This window comes from Amblyraja radiata, chromosome 10 (assembly GCF_010909765.2).
Source record: "Amblyraja radiata isolate CabotCenter1 chromosome 10, sAmbRad1.1.pri, whole genome shotgun sequence".
NCBI lineage: Eukaryota > Metazoa > Chordata > Chondrichthyes > Rajiformes > Rajidae > Amblyraja > Amblyraja radiata.
In genome coordinates, this window is record NC_045965.1 from 60919478 (window position 1) to 60942033 (window position 22556).

Sequence of the window (22556 nt, forward strand, 5' to 3'; positions counted from 1 at the left end):
GTCAATGTATTTTGAATAATATAATTAACTGTTTGGCTCAGTTTATAAGCTGAGTCTCAGTCTGAAGAAGGGTCTTGACCCGAAACGTCACCCATTCCTTCTCTCCAGAGATGCTGCCTGTCCCGCTGAGTTACTCCAGCATTTTGTGTCTACCTTTTATATAATATAATATATATGTGTGTGTATATACATATATATATATATATATATGTGTGTGTGTGTGTGTGTGTGTGTGTATATAGACACACACGTTGCTTGCAATGAATGAGTTTGACACACCGTATGTTCTCTTGTTTTCCAGTATGTCCGTGGCTCTGACCCTGTGCTGAAGCTGCTGGATGACAAGGGGGACATTGAAGAAGAGTTGAGCATTCTCAAATGGAACACCGATAGTGTGGAAGAATTCCTGAGTGAAAAGTTAGAACGTATATAAATTGCAGCCTGTTGCAGGTCTGATTTCCATTTTGTATATCAATTTGTACCCATTAATGCCCCTGTCCCACTTTGGAAACCTGAACGGAAACCTCTGGAGACTTTGCGCCCCACCCAAGGTTTCCGTGCGGTTCCCAGAGGTTGCAGGTGGTTGCCGGAGGTTGCAGGTAGTGGAAGCAGGTAGGGAGACTGACAAAAACCTCCGGGAACCGCACGGAAACCTTGGGTGGGGCGCAGAGTCTCCAGAGGTTTCCGTTCAGGTTTCCTAAGTGGGACAGGGGAAGGAACTCCCACGACATACTGGTTAGAGTGATTACTCAAAATTATCATATTCAATTTTACAATGCACCGATTAGGTTTATTACCGTGATTCTCAATGGTATTTTACGAAGGATATTTAGTTTCGCCCCAGCACATGACCAGTTAATAAATGAGTATGGCTTCTTTTGAAATTTGAAATGTACTGTATAATATTGTTTATTTGGGTCCATTACAACATTCCGTTGGCTTGAAGTGGCTTTTATTGGTTGTACGGTTTCCTTCTGTTTACTGCAGTGAACAAGATTCATTAAGGAGTTGCACTTTTGTGAAGGCCGCACATGAAACCATTTTGAGGATATGTGCAGCTCGATGTTTTGTGCACTGACTGGTGTTTCTGCTCTGCTGAAGTAGAAGTAGCCCAGAGAGTTGGTATTGTTTGAATTTAGAAAGTTGGAATAATAAAAGTTATTATTAACATAAAGCACCGTGTTTGGAATTTTGTTTGTTATTGGTTGTTGCCTCTCATTGCTGTACTTGTGAAGACAATTTACTTATCTCAAAGGTTCTACAGGGTCGGTGGCGCAGCGGTAGAGTTGCTGACTTATGCCCCTGTCCCACTTAGGAAACCTGAACGGAAACCTCTGGAGACTTTGCGCCCCACCCAAGGTTTCCGTGTGGTTCCTGGAGGTTTTTGTCAGTCTCCCTACCTGCTTCCACTAACTGCAACCTCCGGCAACCACCTGCAACCTCCAGGAACTGCATGGAAACCTTGGGGAGGGCGCGAAGTCCCCAGAGGTTTCCGTTCAGGTTACCTAAGTGGGACAGGGGCATTACAGCGCCAGAGACACAGGTTTGATCCTGACCACGGGTGGTGTCTGTACAGAGTTTGTACACTCTCCCCATGACGGCGTGGGTTTTCACCGTGTGCTCTATTGCGGGACGTTTACAGATAAACCAGTTGTGAAGGGATGGGAATGACTGATTCTGGGCCACATTTTTATTTTCTGCTTGTAATTCTGCAGATGCGTCATGCCTAACAATGCATGCTTCCACAGGTTCTGCCAAAATGAACATTCTCTGTGCAAGTTAAGGCAAGGACCGACTGCTGGTTCATTTGTCTGATAGAGTACACAAGCTGGGCTTGTACACTCTGGAATTTAGAAGGATGAGAGGGCATCGTATTGAAACATGTAAGATCATTAAGGGTTTGGACATGCTAGAGGCAGGAAACATGTTGGGGGAGTCCAGAACCAGGGACCACAGTTTAAGAATAAGGGGTAAGCCATTTAGAATGGAGATGAGGAAATAATTTTTCACACAGAGAGTTGTGAGTCTGTGGAATTCTCTGCATCAGTGGGCAGTGGAGGCCGGTTCTCTGGATATTTTCAAGAGAGAGCTAGGAAGGGCTCTTAAAGATAGCGAAGTCGGGATATGGCAGTGGATGATCAGACATGATCACATTGAATGGCCGTGCAGGCTTGAAGGGCCGAATGGCCTACTCCTGCACCTATTGTCTACTGTATCTAACAAGGCTACACATTAAGGCAATCAAGTTATGTTCCTTGTCCTTCCCCTGATGAGGAACCTGATTAAAGAAGAAATTCCTATGGGATATGCGTCTTCAGCTATAGGTTAGGCTGTGATCCTGAGCTATCGGGAAACAAAGGGCAGGAGTTTTTAATTTTCTTCTCAAATTTTCGTTCACTCGATCTTAAATCTTGTCAGTGGTTCAGCAAAACCAAGAGGCATGCTGGATCATTTAATAGTTGACGACAATGACTCAATGATAGTTTATTGTCACAAACTAGGTACAGTGAGCTTCGTTATTTTTGCAGATGGTGCGCAAAGTTCACAAACGAGTTGCCACGGCTCTGGCGCTGACAAAGTTGCAAAAGTACTCATTAGAGTCATGTTGGCCTCTCTTCGTTCTCGGTATCCACCCCCGCCCTACTCTCCCACTAGTGAAAACATCCCCTCCACTTTTACTCTACCCAGGCCTTTCACTATTCGGTAAGTTTCAATGAGGTGCCCCCTCATCCTTCTCAACTCCAGCAAGTACAGGCCCAGTGCTGTCAAACGCTCACCATATGTTAACCCTGGGATCATTCTCGTAAACCTCTGGACACTCTCCAACGCCAGCACATCATTCCTCAGAAATCAATCAATCAATCAATCAATCAATCAGTTTTAATCAGTGAAATGAATTTGCCAGCAGCGGTACAATGAAAAAAGAACACACAAAAACACAATAAAAATTGAACACAAACATCCACCACAGCATTCATCACTGGTGGAAGGCACAATATTTGGCCAGTCCTCCTCCATTTTCCCCCGTGGTCGGGACCCCAACCCTCCGCAGCCACAATTGCGGGCGTCTAGATGTGTAGATAAGGTAAAGTCCAGATAAAGTCCAGGTAAGTCCTGAATCGGTGCCTCCCCACCGGAGACCGCGGCTTCAGGTTGGTGTAGGCCGCAGGCACGCGGTCAAAGATCTAAAGTCCCCGCCGCGCTGCAGCCGGAGGCACCGCAGACCGCTGGGCCGGCGGTCGAAGCTCCTCTCCAGGGGTCCCAGGTGAGATAGATAGTAGTCAGGATCGAACACAGGTCTCCCATTAACTGTTTCTGTCTCCACTAATGTTGCCCGAGCTCCTTTATGTATTTCCAGCATTTTCAGTTTTATCGACAGATTTCCAGCGTTTGCAGTTCATCTGTACATACACTGTTATCTTTGATTTGGAGGTGTAAAGCAGGAGTTAAAATTAGCAGTGTGATGCTTTTGGATTCTGCTGCCGGCTTCCAGCTTTGTCGTTTACCGCAGAGTAGAGTGGGAATTGGAGCGGACCAAGAGAATTCTGTTCAGAGCCTGTAAAATGAAGGCACTAGAGAATGCAGATGCTGGAATCTTGAGCGAAACACAAAGTGCTGGAGGAACTCGGAGTCAGGCGAAGAACGAAGGGGGGAACCCAGCTGGGGAGGGGGTGCCGAGATAAAAGGGGGGACCCGACAAGGGGGTGCCTGCCGCCTCATGCAGCGGCAGGCCTGGTTCACCGCTGCGAGCAGAAGATAGAACTGTTCGATGAGCTTCATGTAACTTTGCACCAGAGAAGTGGCGACTCTTGTGTACTGCCTTGGTGAGGTTTAGTTTAGTTTAGAGATACAGCGCGGAAACAGGCCCTTCGGCCCACCGAGTCCGCTCTGACCAGCGATCCCCACACACATTAACACTATCCTACGTACACTAGGGACAAGTTATACATTACTTACTTACTGCCTATCATGCCTCCTGGCATGTAGGGCAGGAAGGAAGGTCCTCCACTCCTGTCTGTTCTGGGCTAGCTTCTGGACACTACCCCAGGTCAGGCCCATTGTTGTCATTTCCTCCTCTACAGTTCGACGCCAGGTGGTTTTGGGTCTCCCTCTTTTCCAGCAGTCAGTGAAGAAAGCGAATGGTATGTTGGCCTTTATAACAAGAGGAATCGAATATAGGAGCAAAGAGGTCCTTCTGCAGTTGTACAGAGCCCTAGTGAGACCAAACCTGGAGTATTGTGTGCAGTTTTGGTCCCCTAATTTGAGGAACGACATTCTTGCTGGGAGTGCAGCGTAGGTTTACAAGGTTAATTCCCAGGATGGCGGAACTGTCATATGCTGAGAGAATGGAGCAGCTGGGCTTGTACACTCTGGAGTTTAGAAGGATGAGGGGGATCTCATTGAAACATATAAGATTGTTAAGTGTTTAGAAACATAGAAAATAGGTGCAGGAATAGGCCATTCGGCCCTTCGAGCCTGCACCGCCATTCAATATGATCATGGCTGATCATCCAACTCAGTATCCCATACCTGCCTTCTCTCCATACCGCATGATCCCTTTAGCCACAAGGGCCACATCTAACTCCCTCTTAAATATAGCCAATGAACTGACCTCAACTACATTCTGTGGTAGAGAATTCCACAGATTCACCACTCTCTGTGTAAAAAATGATTTTCTCATCTCGGTCCTAAAAGACTTCCCTCTTATCCTTAAACTGTGACCTCTTGTTCTGGACTTCCCCAACATCGGGAATACCTCTAGCGTGTTTGGACACGCTGGAGGCAAGAAACATGTTCCTGATGTTGGGGGAGTCCACAACCAGGGGCCACAGTTTAAGAATAAGGATTAAGCCATTTAGAACAGAGACGAGGAAACACATTTTCTCACAGAGAGTGGTGAGTCTGTGGAATTCTCTGCCTCAGAGGGCGGTGGAGGCAGGTTCTCTGGATGCTTTCAAGAGAGAGCTGGATAGGGATCTTAAAAATAGCGGAGTCAGGGGATATGGGGAGAAGGCAGGAACAGGGTACTGATTGGGGATGATCAGCCATGATCACATTGAATGGCGGTGCTGGCTCGAAGGGCCGAATGGCCTACTCCTGCACCTATTGTCTATTGTCGATTGTTATTGTCTATTGATCTGGGGAGGAACAGACAGGCGATATTTCAGGTCTGAAGAAGAATCCGGACCTGGAACGTCGTCTGTCCATTCCCTCCCCTGAAGCTGCCTGTCCTGCCGTTCGTGAACGTGCGTGAAACACAAAGCGTTCCTCCAGCGCTTTGTGTTTCACGCACGTTCACTGTACTGCCTGAACTTGACAATACTGGCAAAGATAAAGACTCCTTGCGAGTTCTGCACTACATTGGTACCTTGATCCTGACCACGGGTGCCTGTCTACACGGAGTTTGTACGTTCTAACTGTGTCCGCGTGGGTTTTCTCATCTACGTTCTAAATGACCAACCCCTTATTCGTAAACTGTGGCCCCCTGGTTCTGTACTCCCCCAAGTGTTCCTCCCACACTCCAAAGACGTGCAGATTTGTAAGTTAATTTGGCTTCAGTGAAAACTATAAATTGTGTAGGATAGTGTTAGTGTGCGGGGGTGATCGCTGGTCAGCGTGGACTCGGTGGTCCGAAGGGTCTATTTCCGCGCCGTATCTCTAAACTAACAAAACGAAAAAAGGTTTATAGTCAAAGCAGGAGCAAGAAATCTCAATGACGCAGCTCCCCATCCAAAGTCTTATTAAAATTATTTGTGGAACAAACGCTACAGGAGACCCTTTTCCCCTGTGGCTACCAAGCTGTGCAAATCCTCCCACTTCTGTCTGGCCCACCCCAACCCCCCCAACTCCCCGCACCACATCTTTGCACATCCCTCATCCTGGATGTTTCCACTCAATAATTTAATTTTATGTTTGCAAAATATTACATTTGTGATGTGCAATAACTGGTCACTTAAGTTTCATTTGTAGCGGCGCCTGCTAGCGCACGCAGATATCGTACCCGGCGTGCGCAAGCCGCGGTTACGTGACTCGGGAGGGGCTGTTGTTTTCGCGCGGTTTTTCCCTTGCGCGCTTTAGTTCAGCGCTGACCACCGTTAACTTGTGGGCAGACGTGTCTGATAAGCCTGTATGCCGCAACTTGAACTTTCGAACAAAGATCTGTTGAAAACTCCAGTAGTCGTTTCTCAGACCACTAAACATTATTATTATTTATAATGCACGCAATGACACTTTCAACGCCCTGTAACTGTATCTGGTGACTGGTGGCGGGCTGGGATAAATAAAGTCGCATCGTATCGTAAGTGGTCGGCTTTTCGTTTGGTGACATGATGCCTGCGGAGATGGTCTTTAACATTCTAATCTTGACTGCTTCACAGGAACAGCTGAACTGGGTGTCGGCTGCCTAATATAACCCTAACCAGGAAGTCTGAGGCGTCAAATAAATAGATTACAAGAACTATGAGCAGTCCCATCTCCAAGCTGACTCAAGACTTCAATTTAGATGCAGCTGTTGATCAAACCTTTAATAAGGTTCCCGAGAGGTTGATCATGCTTAATGTTTGTTCCAGCCATTATGAACAAAACTCTGATTGTTGGTAATTAACATATTTGACGAGCCGGCTTTTGGGAACACTACCTGGCCAATTGACCTAAACCAAAACTTAGCGGGCCACATCTTATTAAATTCCCGTCTTGTTTATACAGGAACAAACTACAGATGCATATTCATACATACCAGGTTGCATACTGTGTATCTGCTTTCATTGTTGGAACACTTTCTCATCGTGGCTTTAGTTCTCTGCATAATCCCCACAGAAAAAGAAAAACAGAGCAAATATGTGCTGGAAGGAACTGCAGACGCTGGTGTAAACCGAAGATAGACACAAAAAGCTGGAGTAACTCAGCGGGTCTGGCAGCATCTCCGGAGAAAAGGAATAGGTGATGTTTCGAGTCGAGTACCTTCTTTAGACAGTCCAATTAGTTAGTTTCAGTTTAGTTTAGTTTATTGTCACGTGTACAGAGGTACGGTGAAAAGTTTTGTTGTGTGCTAACCAGTCAGCGGAAAGACAATACATGATTTTGTAAATGGATCGTTCTAAGCTTCCCCCCAGTCTAATTTCAGTCAAAAATCACTGAGTCAAGCACTTGCGCATCTAAACTTTATTTTGATAAAACACAGTTACAGTTCCACTGCTATACCTAACCACCGCGGGTTTGATCCTCGTATCTGCCTGTTCAAGCCCTCTTTAGCCTCGCTCAAGCAGAGACACTCCAGAAGATCACGCAGTCCCAAGCTTTCGCCCAGAAGATCGACACAGGACCTCGTGGGAGCGGTCTTGTCTCGGTCACCGAACCATGAGGGGCCGAACCATATGGGGGTGGTCTCTTTACAGTCCAATAACAGATATCGATTAACACAGTACATGATAGACATTTTCCTAACCCAATAATACAGTAACTATTACAATGTATTTAAACGGTGCTTCTGAAAGTAAGCAAACAGCAACATTTACCCAGTTATTCAAGAAACCCAGACGAGGCTCAATACTTAATCCAATCAACATCTAGTAAAGCTTTGCAACATTATATACAATGTGTATGTCTGGTTTGCATTCATCCAATCCATTCCATGCAATTTGCACCTAATTGTCAGGAGCTGCAGATGTTTCATTCTCTTCCTGCAACTCTTATCTAGGTTCTAGACAAACTGGCACCATTCTTTAGCTTGTCCTATTTCTGCAGAAGGCACATTTAAATTGATCAAATGGCCTAGCAGCTCAGAAGCCTTTACTCAATTTTAGTGTCCTGGCCTCTCCAATTTGGCCAGAATTATCAATTTCAATCAATAGACAATAGGTGCAGGAGTAGGCCATTCGGCCCCTCGAGCCAGCAGGCCATTCATTGTGATCATGGCTGATCATCCACAATTAGTACCACGTTCCTGCCTTCTGACTCTGCTATCTTTAAGAGCTATCTTTAAGAGCTCTAACTCTTTCTTGAAAGCATCCAGAGAATTGGCCTCCACTGCCTTCTGAGGCAGAGAATTCCACAGATTCACAACTCTCTGGGTGAAAAAGTTTTTCCTCATCTCCATTCTAAATGGCCTACCCCTTATTCTTAAACTGTGGCCCCTGGTTCTGGACTCCCCCAACATCGGGAACATGTTTCCTGCCTCTAGCGTGTCAAATCCCTTAATAATCTTATATGTTTCAATAAGACATCCTCTCATCCTTCTAAATTCCAGTATATACAAGCCCAGCCCCTCCATTCTTTTAACATATGACAGTCCCGCCATCCCGGGAATTAATCGAGCCATCCACTGTGTACAGATATATAATAAAGGGAACAGCGTGAATAACATTTAGTGCAAGATAAAGTCCAGTAAAATCTGATCAAGGATGGTCTCCAGTGAGTTAAGGGCCTGTCGCATGAGCATGCGACTGCATGCGGCAAGCGCGACCTAACGTGGTCGCTTGAGCCATATGGCCTCGCGGGGCCGGTCCCACTTCGATCGCCGGAGCCGTATGGAGTTGTGCGAGGTGGTCCCGACATCGCACGGGGCTCCGAAAAACTGACAGTTCAAAAATTACTCGTGGCAATGACCTGCCAGCCCGCAGCTGCCTCAACGCCGTACACACCGCCTCTACGGGCGTACGCAGCGTCTTGATGCCGTACGTCACGCGTGAATTTCCCGTGGACTTCGCTCGAACTTCACGTCACTCACTCGACCTCCGCACGGCCCCTGCTTCTGGTTTGGTCGAGCTCTCGCCGCATGCAGTCGCATGCTGGTGGGACCGGCCCTGTACGGGGATCACTTGACCTCCGCGCAGCCCCCACTTCGGTTTGGTCATGCTTACCGCATGCAGTCGCATGCTCGTGGGACAGGCCCTGTGGATAGTAGTTCAGGACCGCTCTCTAGTTGTTGGTAGGATGATTCAGTTGCCTGATAACAGCTGGGAAGAAACTGTCCCTGTATCTGGAGATGTGCGTTATCTAATCCCTGCTGGGCAAAATTGCAATACTTTGTTCGTTTTGCAAAAATGACCTTTGTCAGATTTCTGCCATTGCTCTCCTGTCTTGAAGGCACAGATTGAGTTTTAATAATAATAATAATAAATTTTATTTAATGGGCGCCTTTCAGACATCTCAAGGACACCTCACATAGTAATCGGAATAAAAACATATAATCGGAATATAACAAGTAATAAAGACATCACAGAGACACAAATTAAAAACAGAATTCAATCCAAAAACAGAAAATCAAAAACACAATGTGAAGAGAGAGCAGCGGCAGCCAAAGCGCGCCAGCGTCCACTCTCTCTTCACGGCAGCCATCTTGGACACAGACCTACAGGACTACAATTAGACAAAAAAAATCATCCCCCCACAGTGGATAGCACTGTGGAGGAAGGCACAATGTCCAGTCCCCACCCCATGTTCACCCCAAAGTCAGGCTTATTGAGGCCACCGCAATTGCCTCTACGGAGGCCCGATGTCCCTGGCAGTTCTCACCGGGTGGTCATGCCCCGGCGTCGGGAGAGTCCTTTCGGCGGCTGGGCCACCTGGAACGGCCGCTTCCTGGTTGGAGCCCGCGGCTGCCGAAGCCGACAAGGCCGCGCCAGTTTGGAGCTCCCAGGCTCCCGATGAAAAAGTCGGCGCCGCCTCTCCGCACTGCCGCCTCTCCGCACTGCCACCTCTCCGCACTGCCGCCTCTCCGCTCCGCAGACCCGCAGCCCGGAGATGTTGCTCTCGGTGGTCCAGCTCGCCAGAGCTCCAGCGCGTCGCTCCAGCGCGGCGACCCAGGCAAGGCATCGCCCGCTCCGCGATAGCGCTCCAGCGCTGTGCCGCCACCGAGGCCGAGGTGCTGGGCGGTCCCCGCCAGGAAACGGCGCTCCAAGCCCGCTGGTAGGCCACGAGGACGGGTCGACGGGCAGCCTGGAGAAAAGGCTGCCACACCGACCAGGTAGGGACCGAAAAATATAGTTACACCTACCCCCCACATTAAAAAGACCATATCCCCTACAAACAAAAAAACAGGACTCACTAAAAACTATTAAAAAAAACGAATTTAAAACAGACGGCTGCTGGCTAGCAGCTGGCTAGCAGCCGTTCACCAAGATGGCTCCTCCCCTGTGAGTTTTAACCTCAAGTTCTAAGGGTAGATGTTACCCTTTTCTTAACAATAATGAAGAAACTTGCATTTACATATCCATTCCATGGGAAGGAGTCCTCGCCCCCCAATGATGACCCTTTTTCCCGTCTCCAACGCACCCCCTCCTCGTGGAACCCCTCTCGTAAAGTCCCGGCTCTGGAACTCTTTATCGAGAACTGCCGCCGCGACGTCAACCGCCTCAACTTCTCCACTCCCCTGTCTCACTCCAATCTCTCCCCCCCTGAACGCACTGCCATTGAATCTCCGCAAAAACCCAGATTGGGTTATCAAACCAGCCGACAAGGGAGGTGCCGTGGTAGTCTGGCGCGTCGATCTCTACAAAGCTGAGGCCACGCGCCAACTCTCGGACACCTCCTCCTACTTACCCTTGGACCATGATCCCACTGACGAGCACCAGGCCACCATATCTAGCACCATCACCGACTTCATCAATTTCCACGCCCTGCCCGACCAAGCTTCCAACCTCATCGTTCCCCAGCCCCGCACGACCCGTTTTTACCTTCTCCCCAAAATCCACAAACCCGGCTCTCCCGGCAGACCCATTGTCTCTGCGTGTTCGTGCCCCACCGCACTCATCTCCATATACCTTGACTCCATACTATCCCCCTTGGTCCAATCCCTTCCCACCTATGTTCTAGACACCTCAGACACTCTCCGCCGCCTCCACGCATTCCACTCTCTAGGCCCTCACCCCCTCATCTTCACCATGGATGTCCAGTCACTCTACACCTCCATCCCCCACCAGGATGGCCTCAAAGCCCTCCGGTTCTTCCTCGACCAGAGGAGCAACCTATACCCAGCCACTGAAACCCTCCTCCGCCTAGCGGAGTTGGTCCTCACCCTCAACAACTTTATGTTTGACTCCTCCCATTTCCTCCAAACACAAGGCATAGCTATGGGCACACGCATGGGCCCCAGCTACGCCTGCCTCTTTGTCGGGTACGTTGAACAATCCTTGTTCAATACATTGACGACTGCTTTGGGGCCACCTCCTGCACCCACACACAGCTGACTGACTTCATCCACTTCACCACCAACTTCCATCCGGCACTCCAATACACCTGGACCATTTCCGACACTTCCCTACCATTCCTTGACCTCACCATCTCCATCGCAGGGGACAGACTTCTGACCGACATACACTACAAACCAACTGACTCACATGGCTATTTGGACAACACGTCTTCCCACCCTGTCCCCTGTAAAGACTCCATCCCCTATTCCCAATTCCTCCGCCTACGCTGCAGCTGCTCCCAGGATGAGACGTTCCACACCAGGGCATCGGAAATGTCCTCGCTCTTCAGGGAACGGGGATTCCCCTCCGCCACCATAGATGAGGCTCGCACCAGGGTCTCATCCATACCCCGCAACACTGCTCTCTCTCCCCATCCCCGCACTCGCAACAAGGGCAGAGTCCCCCTAGTCCTCACCTTTCACCCCACCAGCCGGCAAATACAACAAATAATCCTCCGCCATTTCCGCCACCTCCAACGTGACCCCACCACTCGCCGCATCTTCCCATCTCCCCCTATGTCTGCCTTCCGCAAAGACCGCTCCCTCCGCAACTCCCTTGTCAATTCTTCCCTTCCCTCCTGTACCACCCCCTCCCCGGGCACTTTCCGTTGCAACCGCAAGAAATGCAACACCTGTCCCTTCATCTCCCCCCCTCGACTCCATTCAAGGACCCAAGCAGTCGTTCCAGGTGCGACAAAGGTTCACCTGTATCTCCTCCAACCTCATCTACTGCATCCGCTGCTCTAGATGTCAGCTGATTTACATCGGGGAGACTAAGCGGAGGTTGGGCGATCGTTTCGCCGAACACCTCCGCTCAGTCCGCAATAACCTACCTGAACTCCCGGTGGCTCAGCACTTCAACTCCCCATCCCATTCCCAATCCGACCTCTCTGTCCTGGGTCTCCTCCATTGCCAGAGTGAGCAACACCGGAAATTGGAGGAACAGCACCTCATATTCCGCCTGGGTTGCTTGCGTCCGGATGGCATGAACGTTGAATTCTCCCAGTTTTGCTAGCCCTTGCTGTCTCCTCCCCTTCCTTAACCCTCGAGCTGTCTCCTCCCTTCACCCCTGCCCTCGGGCTCCTCCTCCTCCCTTTTTCCTTCCTTCTCCCCCACCCCCCATCAGTCTGAAGAAGGGTTTCGGCCCGAAACGTCGCCTATTTCCTTCGCTCCATAGATGCTGCTGCACCCGCTGAGTTTCTCCAGCATTTTTGTGTACCTTTGCATTTGCATAATGCCTTTCCTGAGATCAGTATGTCCCCAAGTGATTCACAGTTAATAATGTAACTGAGGAAGGATGTGCTGGCCCTGGAGAGGGTCCAGAGGAGGTTTACGAGAATAATCCCGGGGAGCATTACCACAGATGGCGGTGGAGGCCAAGTCATCGGGTATTTTTAAAACAGAGGTTGCTAGGTTCGTGATTTGTAAGGACGTCAAAGGTTACGGGGGCAGCAGGCAGGACAGAGCCTTCGACGACACTGGGACTGTACTCACTGGAGGTTAGAAGGATGAGGAAGGGACCTCATTGAAAGTTTCCGAACAGTGAAAGGCCTGGATAGTGTGGATGTGGAAAGGATGTTTCCACTAGTGGGAGAGTCTAAGATCAGAGGCCATGTCCTCAGAATAAACGGACGTACCTTTATGAAGGAGATGAGGAGGAATTTCTTTAGTCAGAGTTTAGTGAATCTGTGGAATTCATTGGCACAGACGGCTGTGGATGCCATCAATGGATATTTTTAACGCAAAGATTGATAGATTCTTGATTAGTGCGGGTGTCAGGGGTTATGGGGTGAAGGCAGGAGAAGAGGGGTTAAGAGGGAGAGATAGATCAGCCATGATTGAATGGCGGAGTAGACTTGATGGGCCGAATGGCCAAATTCTGTTCCTATCACTTATGAATTTATGAATTTACAGTATGAACAAAGACATTGAGAGGGAAAATAGATCAACCATGATTGAATAGCAGGACAAACTTGATGGGCGGAGTGGCCTAATTCTGCTCCTATGTCTTGTGGCCTAAAGACTATTAATGTGCTCCCATTATCTCTTCCAGTAACCAGAATATAAAGCATTGTCTTGTTCAAACTGTAACAGCTGTATTTGTACATGTAAATACTCAACTAGTTTATTTGATCTGAATCAACAACTGTGATTAACATTTTCTAGACTCTAGAGATACAACGTGAAAGCTGGCCCTTCGGCCCACTGAGTATGCGCCGGCCAGTGATCTAACTGTACACTAGTTCCTACACACTTGGGACAATTTTACACTTTACAGAAGCCAATTAACCTACAAACCTGTATGTCTTTCGAATGTGGGAGGAAACTGGAGCACCTGGAGAAAACCCACGTGGTCACAGAGAGAACGTGCAAGCTCCGTACAGACAGCACCCGTAGTCAGGATCAAACCCAGGTCTCTGGCGCTGTAAGGCAGCAACTCTACTGCTGCACCACAGTGGCCGCCCAGTAAACCCATTCAACATGAATAAATTCTTGCAATTCTACCAGTGAAACGTTTAACATGACGGCACGGTGGCGCAGCGGTAGAGCTACTGGCTTACAGCTCCAGAGACCCAGGTTCGATCCCGACTACCGATGCTGTCTGTACGGAAATTTGTACATTCTCCCTGTGACCTGGTGGGTTTTCTCCGGGTGCTCCAGTTTCCTCCCCCACTCCTAGGACTTACAGCTTTGTAGGCTGATTGGCTTGATGTAAATGTAAAATTGTCCCTAGTGTGTGTAGGCTAGTGTTAATGTGCGGGGATCGCTGGTCGGTGCCAACTTGGTGGGCCGAAGGGCCTGTTTCCGCACTGTATCTCTAAACTAAACTAAACTACAGTACGCATCCTGCTTTGAAATTATTTGGACCAGCACATTGAATTGTATTAATACATTTTTCCCTTAGATTTTAATATTAGATTCATTTCTAGAGATACAACTCGGAAACAGGCCCTTCGGCCCACCGAGATATGCTTGAGGCTTTCTTTAGACTAATTCGCCCGGTTCACTCCCCTGATGCTTTAGGTGCTGTGGCAACAATTGCAGGTTGACCCGCTCGGATGGAAGGATCAAAGATTAGGCTCCCAGCCAGTGCTGAGTCAGCTATCGAGGGGGATCAGCGGAGGTACAAGGACTGACAGTGCCCTGCAGGCTTGGTAGGTTGTTGCTCTTGATCTTGAAGCACTGACATTCGATGCAAAAGCACATGTGACCGTGTTATACATTACACTATGTGTGGAATCCTCACCTACGCTGCAATCGGAGAGCACTTCACAGGACAGATAACCCAGGATGAATAACGGGCCCTGAGGGCAACGTGCACCTCTGACATCACCGCAGAGGCTTGGATAGGGTTGATGTGGAGAGGATGTTCCCACTAGTGAGAGAGTCTAGGACCAGAGGTCTCAGCTTCAGAATTAGAGGACGTTCTTTTAGGAAGGAGGTGAGGAGAAATTTCTTTCATCAGAGGGTGGTGAATCTGTGGAATTCTTTGTCACAGAAGGCTGTGGAGGTCAATGGATATTTTTAAGGCAGAGATGGATAGATTCGTGATTAGTACGGGTGTCAGGGGTTATGGGGAGAGGGCAGGAGAATGGGGTTAGGGGGGAGAGATAGATCAGCCATGATTGAATGGCGGAGTAGACTTGATGGGCCGAATGGCCTAACTCTACTCGTTTCACTTCTGACCTTATGTGAAATAAGATGAAAGCTCCCGTGGTAACTGTGGAAACATCAGCATTTGTTATTTTTGCAAATCGTAGATGAATCATCCTAATTATATTGAATTGAATTTCTTTATTTGTCATTCAAACACAAGTTTGAACGAATTTCATTGCCATGCGATCATAACAGGAAGAAAGCAACAAAACACTCAATTAAACACAATTTAACACAAACATCCATCACAGTGACTCTCCTACAGGCACCTCCTCACTGTGATGGAAGGTAAAAAAAGTCTTATCTCTTCCTTGCTTCTTCTCCCGCGGTCAGGCAGTCAAACTGCTGTGTCGAGGCGATCGAGGCTCTCGATGTTGAAGCCCCCGCCGGGCGATGGTAGATCCCGTGGACGGTTTTAAGCCGCACCGAGAGATGTAAGGTCCTGCGAACGGGCCGATCCAAGCCTTACGATTCGGGGCGGACGAAGCTGCTGTTGCTGGAGCTCCCGAAAATCGGTCGCTAACCATGTGACCTGTGAGCTCCCGATGTCACAGTCCACAGGGCCCGTGGTCGAAGCCTCCGAAGTCGGGTCGCAGCCACAGCGCCACCACAGCCTCCGAAGTCTGCCAGCTTCGCAATGGTCAGTCCACAGACTCTGCAACCGGAGCCCTCAAGGTCGATTCCAGTTGGAGGCCGCCAGCTCCTCGATTAGGCCACAGCGCGATTGGAGTTACAACACAGAAAAAGGTCGCACCTCCGTTGAAGAAAGAGACTAAAAAAAGTTTCCCCCACCCCCCACCCACCCCACACATAATACACAACTATAAATAGACTATAACATACATCTACCATTAACAATAAGACAAAGGAAAAAAAGACAGATGCACTGCAGGCAAACCGCAGCAGTAATCATTCAACTAGAAAATTATCACAGCAAAATTAATCACAACACAACTTTAATGTGCAAAGACCATGCACCTCTATTCACTGTGAAAAGAATTATTACCTGAAACTCACAAACAAGGGCGGCACGGTGGTGCAGCGGGTAGAGCTGTTGCCTCACAGTGCCAGAGACCCAAGTTTGATCCTGATTTCATGTGTGGAGTTTGCACGTTTTCCCTGTGATGGTGTGGGTTTCCTCCGGGTGTTCCGGGTCCCTCCCACATCCTAAAGATGGCCGGGTTTGTAGGTTATTTGGCCTCTGTAAATTGCCCCTAGTGTGTAGGGAGTGGATGGGAAATTAGGATAGAATAGAACTAGAGTGAATGGATGATTGATGGTCAGTGGGGACTAGATGAGCCAAAGGGCCCGTTTCCACAATGTATTTCTGAACTTAACTTCAGTCTTTAGTTTAGTCAGGATCGAACCTGTGTCTCTGGCGCTGTAAGGCAGCAACTCATTGCGCCATCATGCACAAACTCTAAATAATTTTACAAATTACCTTTCTATTTGTCTGACAATGCTTAGGTTCTTATTATTTAGTGGGTCAGGCAGCAACTGTGGAAGGAATGGACAACGGACATTTTGTGACCGGACCATTCTTCCCACTTGCTACTTGTCCTTCACAGTCCATTTAGGAATCTTTGTTGACGATTAGTGTTCTAGTTTGGCTTTTTTTAAACAGTAATGTAAACGGAGAATGATGTGCTGTGGTTCGGTAAAATCAGCTCGGCAAGTCTCAAATACTGAGAGGATGCGAGCTGAATGCTTTTAGCTGCTTCCTTGGCATCTACTTGAGTTTACTGAATGAAAGAAGTAATAAAATTCTATACCTGAAAAGTCTGAATATTTTGCTTCACGGCATAAAGGCCTCGCTGGAAGAACTTCCAGCTCTTTATTGCATGCATTTAACAAAAGATGACCATACTAAAGCCATAATATGGATTCATTATTGCCACCATAGGAGTAATCTAATGAGTATTTATATGCATTTATTTAGATGCTATTTGCAGTTAAAAGAACTGTCTCCTCTAGTTTGATTGCAACGTACATTGGGTTTAAAGTAGCGCAGAGCAATTGCAATATGGGAAACATTGGGTTAGAGACATTGTCGTATACAGGTAGAATGAAATTCATGTCGAATAATTTAGTGTGTGTAGTAATTTTCTGTGTCTGTCAAATGGTGTCAAGTTCGGAAAAGGGGAGATCTGGGTGTCCTTGTACATCAGTCACTGAAAGTAAGCATGCAGGTACAGCAGGCAGTGAAGAAAGCCAATGGCAAGTTGGACTTCATAACGAGAGGAGTTGAGTATAGGATCAAAGAGGTCCTTCTGCAGTTGTACGGGGCCCTGGTGAGACCACACCTGGAGTATTGTGTGCTGTTTTGGTCTCCTAATTTGTGGAAGGACATTCTTGCTATTGAGGGAGTGCAGTATAGGTTCACGATGTTAATTCTCGGGATGGCAAGACTGTCATATGTTGATAGAATGGAGCGACTGGGCTTGTATACATTGGAATTTAGAAGGATGAGAGGGAATCTTATTGAAACATATAAGATTATTAAGGGATTGGACACGCTAGAGGAAGGAAACATGTTCCCGATGTTGGGGGACTCCAGAACCAGGGGCCACAGTTTAAGAATAAGAGGTAAACCATTTAGAACCGGGATGAGGAAAACCTTTTTCACCCAGAGAGTTGTGAATCTGTGGAAATCTCTGCCTCAGAAGGCAGTGGAGGCCGATTCACTGGATGCTTTCAAGAGAGAGTTAGATAAAGGAAAAGATAATGTAGTCAAGGCATATGGGGAGAAGGCTTGAACGGCGTACTGATTGTGGATGATCGTGGATAGTGTTAGTGTACGGGGATCATGGTCGGCACAGACTCTGTGGGCCGAAGGGTCTGATTCAGTGCTGTATCTCTAAACTAAATTCTAAACGAGGGATAGACACAAACAGCTGGAATAACTCAGCGGGTCAGGCAGCATCTCTGGAGAAAAGGAATCGGTTGAAGTTTCGGGTCGAGACCCTTCTTCAAACTGGGGATGTGGGGTCCTATAACATGGATGGGCATCTTGGTCCGTCTGGGCATAGGTGGGCCGAAGGGGTCTGTTTCCGTGTTGTATAACCATGAAATCCATCCAACATTCCCACTCCGCTGTGAAGGAGGAGTTTGTCATTTTGGATTCTCTATAATTACAGTACAATAGACAATAGGTGCAGGAGTAGGCCATTCGGCCTTTCAAGCCAGCACCGCCATTCACTGTGATCATGGCTGATCACCCACAATCAGTACCCCGTTCCTGCCTTCTCCCCATATCCCCTGACTCCGCTATCTTTAAGAGCTCTATCTAACTCTCTTGAAAGCATCCAGAGAATTGGCTTCCACTGCCCTCTGAGGCAGAGAATTCCACAGATTCACAACCCTGTGTGTGAAAAAGCTTTTCTTCATCTCTGTTCTAAATGGCTTACCCCTTATTCTTAAACTGTGGCACCTGGTTCTGGACTCCCCCAACATCGGGAGCATGTTACCTGCCTCTAGCGTGTCCAAAACCTTAAAAATCTTATATGCTTCAATGAGATCCCCCTCATCCTTCTAAATTCCAGAGTATACAAGTCCAGCTGCTGCATTCTCTCAGCATATGACAGTCCCGCGATCCCGAGAATTATCCTTGTGAACCTATGCTGCACTCCCTCAATAGCAAGAATGTCTTTACTTAAATTTGGAGACCAAAGCTGAACACAATACTCCAGGTGTGGTCTCACTAGGGCCCTGTACAACTGCTGAAAGACCTCTTTGCTCCTATACTGAAATCCTCTTGTTATGAAGGCCAACATGTCATTCGCTTTCTTCACTGCCTGCTGTACCTGCATGCTTACTTTCAGTAATTGGCCTTTAATGGGTTCAAATCCCGTGAGACTCAAACTCAGAAAGAGAGGCGCAGAGAGATGCAGCTCCAAGCAGATGAGTCTACACTAGTCCTACATTAATCCCACATTCCATCAACTGCCCCTGCTGCTATTACACACATGTGTACCTGCGGCAATTCACAAAGGCCAATTAATCTCCCAACTCATGAGGCTTTGGGACGCAGCAGGAAAATGGAGCACCCGGAGTAAACCTGCACTGTAACAGGGAGGTCGACACAAAACGCTGGAGTAACTCAGCGGGAACAGGCAGCATCTCTGGAGAGAGGGAATGGACGACGTTTCAGGTCGAGACCCTTCTTCAGAAAACGTCACCCATTCCTTCTCTCCAGAGATGCTGCCTGTCACCGCTGAGTTAATCCAGTTTTTTTGTGCCCATCTTCGGTTTAAAACCAGCACGTCTGCAGATCAAATCCCACACATTTCGCCTGTAACAGGGAGATTGTGCAAACTCCACACAGACAGCACCTGAGATCAGGACCGAACTCTGTTGCCTGTAAGGCAGTGGCCTTGCTATAGCTGCACAGGCTGTGCCTTCCTGCAAGCAGCAATTGTAACCTACGAGGGGGAGGGGAAAAAAATCATAATGGGAGGCCCGGACATCAATTATTTAATTGACTAGGCCCATCATAATCAATCGCAATTATCTCTGTCATTGTCAAAGGTTGGGAATTCATTTAATATTGATGAGGAGTGCAGCTCTCTGTGAATGCAGTTGCCCTGAAGTATTCATGCTCACCTTTGGCTCGTGCCTTTTGATTCAGTGTAACTTTAAAATAATGTATGGAGCCTGAAACTGTCAGTCTTTTAAACACCGTCAGCAAGAGAGAAGTGGTGGCTCTGGGGCTGGGGGAGGGGGTAAATGCTGCATCATTCCACCTAAACGTAGACCTGGAGAACGTCACGCCTCCTCGGGCTTGTATTCGCTGGAATTTAGAAGGATGAAAGGATATCTTATAGAAACATATCAAATTCTTAAGGGATCGGACAGGCGAGATGCAGGAAAAAAATGTTCCCCGATGTTGGGGGAGTCCAGAACCAGGGATCACGGTTTAAGAATAAAGGGTAGGCCATTTAGGACTGAGATGAGGAAAAACCTTTTCACCCAGAGAGTTGTGAATCTGTGGAAGGCAGTGGAGGCCAATTCTCTGGATGTTTTCAGGAGAGAGTTGGATATAGCTCTTAGGGCTATCGGAATCAAGGGATATGGGGGAAAAAGCAGGAACAGGGTACTGATTCTTGAAGATCAGCCACGATCATATTGAATGGCGGTGCTGGCTCGAAGGGCCGCATGGCCTACTCCTGCACCTATTTTCTATGTTTCTATGTTTCCGTGTTTCTCCCATGTAACCAGGAATAGCAGAGGAACTTTATTTTCAATTTGTGTAGGAAGGAACTGCAAATGCTGGTTTAAACTGAAGATACTGGAACAGCATCCCTCTTCCCATCAGAACTGCCCCCTCCATCGAGTCTTTTAAGTCGAGACTTAAAACTCATCTTTACTCTCAAGCCTTTCTTGACGTCCTCTGAGGGAGGGCTATATATATGTATTTATGTACGTACCACCGTTGTATAACGTTAGTACCTCCACCAATGTAAAGCACTTTGGTCAACGAGAATTGTGTTTTAAATGTGCTATAGAAATAAAAGTGACTTGACTTGACTTGACTTGATAGACACAAAATCTCAGCGGGACAGGCAGCATCTCTGGATTTTCTATAAGTTGCTGTTCATGTTTAATGTCTGAGTTTAGGTTTATTTCAACTGTATGTGACAATAAATGTGAAACCTTCCATGACCCACTGCACAGCATGTGGGGGTGATGTTACAATGACTAAATCTAGCTTTCTTTTATGTCATTTAGTTGGTTTTTTTTAGTTTTAGAGATACAGCATGGAAGCAGGCCCATCAGCCATTCTCCTGCCTTCTCCCCATAATCCCAGACACCCGTACTCATCAAGAATCTGCCCATCTCCACCTTAAAAAATAAACACTGACTTGGCCTCCACAGCTTTCTGTGGCAAAGAATTCACAGATTCACCACCCTTTGACCAAACAAATTCCTCCTCATCTCCTTTCTGAAGGTACGTCCTTTAATTCTGAGGCCGTGGCCTCTGGCCCTAGACTCTCCCACAAGTGGAAACATCCTCTCCACATTCATAAGGTCATGAGGTCATTAGGAATAGGAGTAGAATTAGGCCCTTCGGCCCATCAAGTCTACTCCACCATTCAATCATGGCCGATCTATCTCTCCCTCCTAACCTCATTCTCCTGACTTCTCCCCATAACCTCTGACACCCGTACTAATCAAGAATTGGGGTCAAGGAAAAATGTGTTCACGTCACGGCCCTGTTTCCACCAATCTTTCCACCACCATGCACAAGTAGCACAAGAAACGCAAGACAGACGTATGCAGATGCCGAGAAGTGTGTTCAGCTCTGGGTGAACAACTTCTAATCTTGTGTGGGCTCGATAAGAAGAAGGCTAAGAATTTACTCTATCCAGGCCTTTCACTATTCGCTCCATTGCATTGAGGTTCCCCCTCAGCCTTCTGAGTACAGGCCCAGTGCCGTCCAACTGGTCATCATATGTCAACCCACACATTCCTGGGACCATTCTCATTAACCTCCTCTGGACCCTCTCCAGAGCCAGCACATCCTTCCTCAGATATGGGCCCCAAAATTGCTCACATTACTCCAAATGCAGTCCTCATCTTCTTCTTCTTCTTCTTCTTGTGTATGACATGCACAGCCTAAAGTTGGAGGACAACTTGTTCTATTTGATCTTACTTGATTGTGCACGCCAGGTTGATTGCATTCGTCGAAACAGGGCGGACCACGTGAAGGTTGCAATCTCCCACCCCAGTCCTCCTCTTAAAGGGGCTGTAGTGGTGCATTGCACAGATGGTAGGTAGCCTTCAAGTGTGCAACAGCAATTGGTCACTATTGTCGGCAAGTGAAAGATAGTGAGCAATGGGTGTTTCACGCTTGGCGGCTGACGTTTCAGTGCAGCGCTGAGGAAGGGTGCAGGAAGGAACTGCAGAGGCTGGTTTAAACCGAAGATAGACACAAAATGCTGGAGTAACTCGATGGGACAGGCAGCATCTCTGCAGAGAAGGAATGGGTGATGTTTCCGGTCGGGTCTGTAGAAGGGTCTGATGCTGCCTGTCCCGCTGAGTTATAGCCCTGTCCCACGGTACGTGTTCATTCCAAGAGCTCTCCCGAGTTTTAAAAAAATCAAAGTCGTAAGTGCGGAGAATTAACGTAGCGGGTACGTCGGAGCTCAGGGACGTCTCTTAGCGGCTCGTAACGCTAACGGCAGGTACTCGGGAAGACTCGCTAATGGCAAGTAAGCACGGGAAGAGTCATGAAGATTTTGAAAAATGTCCACGAGAGCCCCGAGTACCGACGAGTGGCCATTACCGTAAAAATCTCTGAGTTTGAATCAGGGCAAACTCGGGAGAGCTCTTGAAATTAACTCGTACCGTGGGACAGGGCTATAACTCCAGCATTTTGTGTCTATCTTCAGCGTTGGGAAAGATCAGTGTTGTCAGACGTGCTATTAGAGGCGAAAAGCCCAACCTTCAGTGATGACGTGGAACCAGGTGGGAGAGCGAGCGAGGGGGAGGGAGAAAGGTGTGTGCAAAGGGACAAAGGAGAGTTAAACCCGGCACCATCTTCTGACATCTGAGGTATCAGTGTAGTGACAGAGGTGCTAACTCAGACAGCTGGGTGGATTGGATTAAAATTACCTCATTATCCTAATTGTAGAATCCGACTTGCCGCACATTTGGTTTAATTTATAAGGCACTGCATTTGTAAGGCACTGCAGTAAAATCCCCCACACCT

The 22556-nt window shown here is 47.9% G+C and overlaps 1 protein-coding gene across 2 annotated transcripts in view; it reads left to right on the forward strand.

Moving 5' to 3' along the window:
* Positions 1-1174, forward strand: part of selenof (selenoprotein F) — a 52454-nt gene extending 51280 nt beyond the window's left edge. The window contains exons 5-6 of one of the 2 annotated variants that reach the window (XR_004413355.1): positions 302-492; positions 696-1174. Coding sequence is in view for 1 of the 2 variants with exons in the window: in XM_033029012.1 (XP_032884903.1) it covers positions 302-433 (132 nt within the window). In the remaining variant the exon portion in view is untranslated. Of the gene's footprint in view, positions 1-301 lie in introns of both variants that reach the window. The other variant, XM_033029012.1, reaches the window with a different exon arrangement.
* The last annotated feature ends 21382 nt before the right edge of the window (positions 1175-22556 follow it).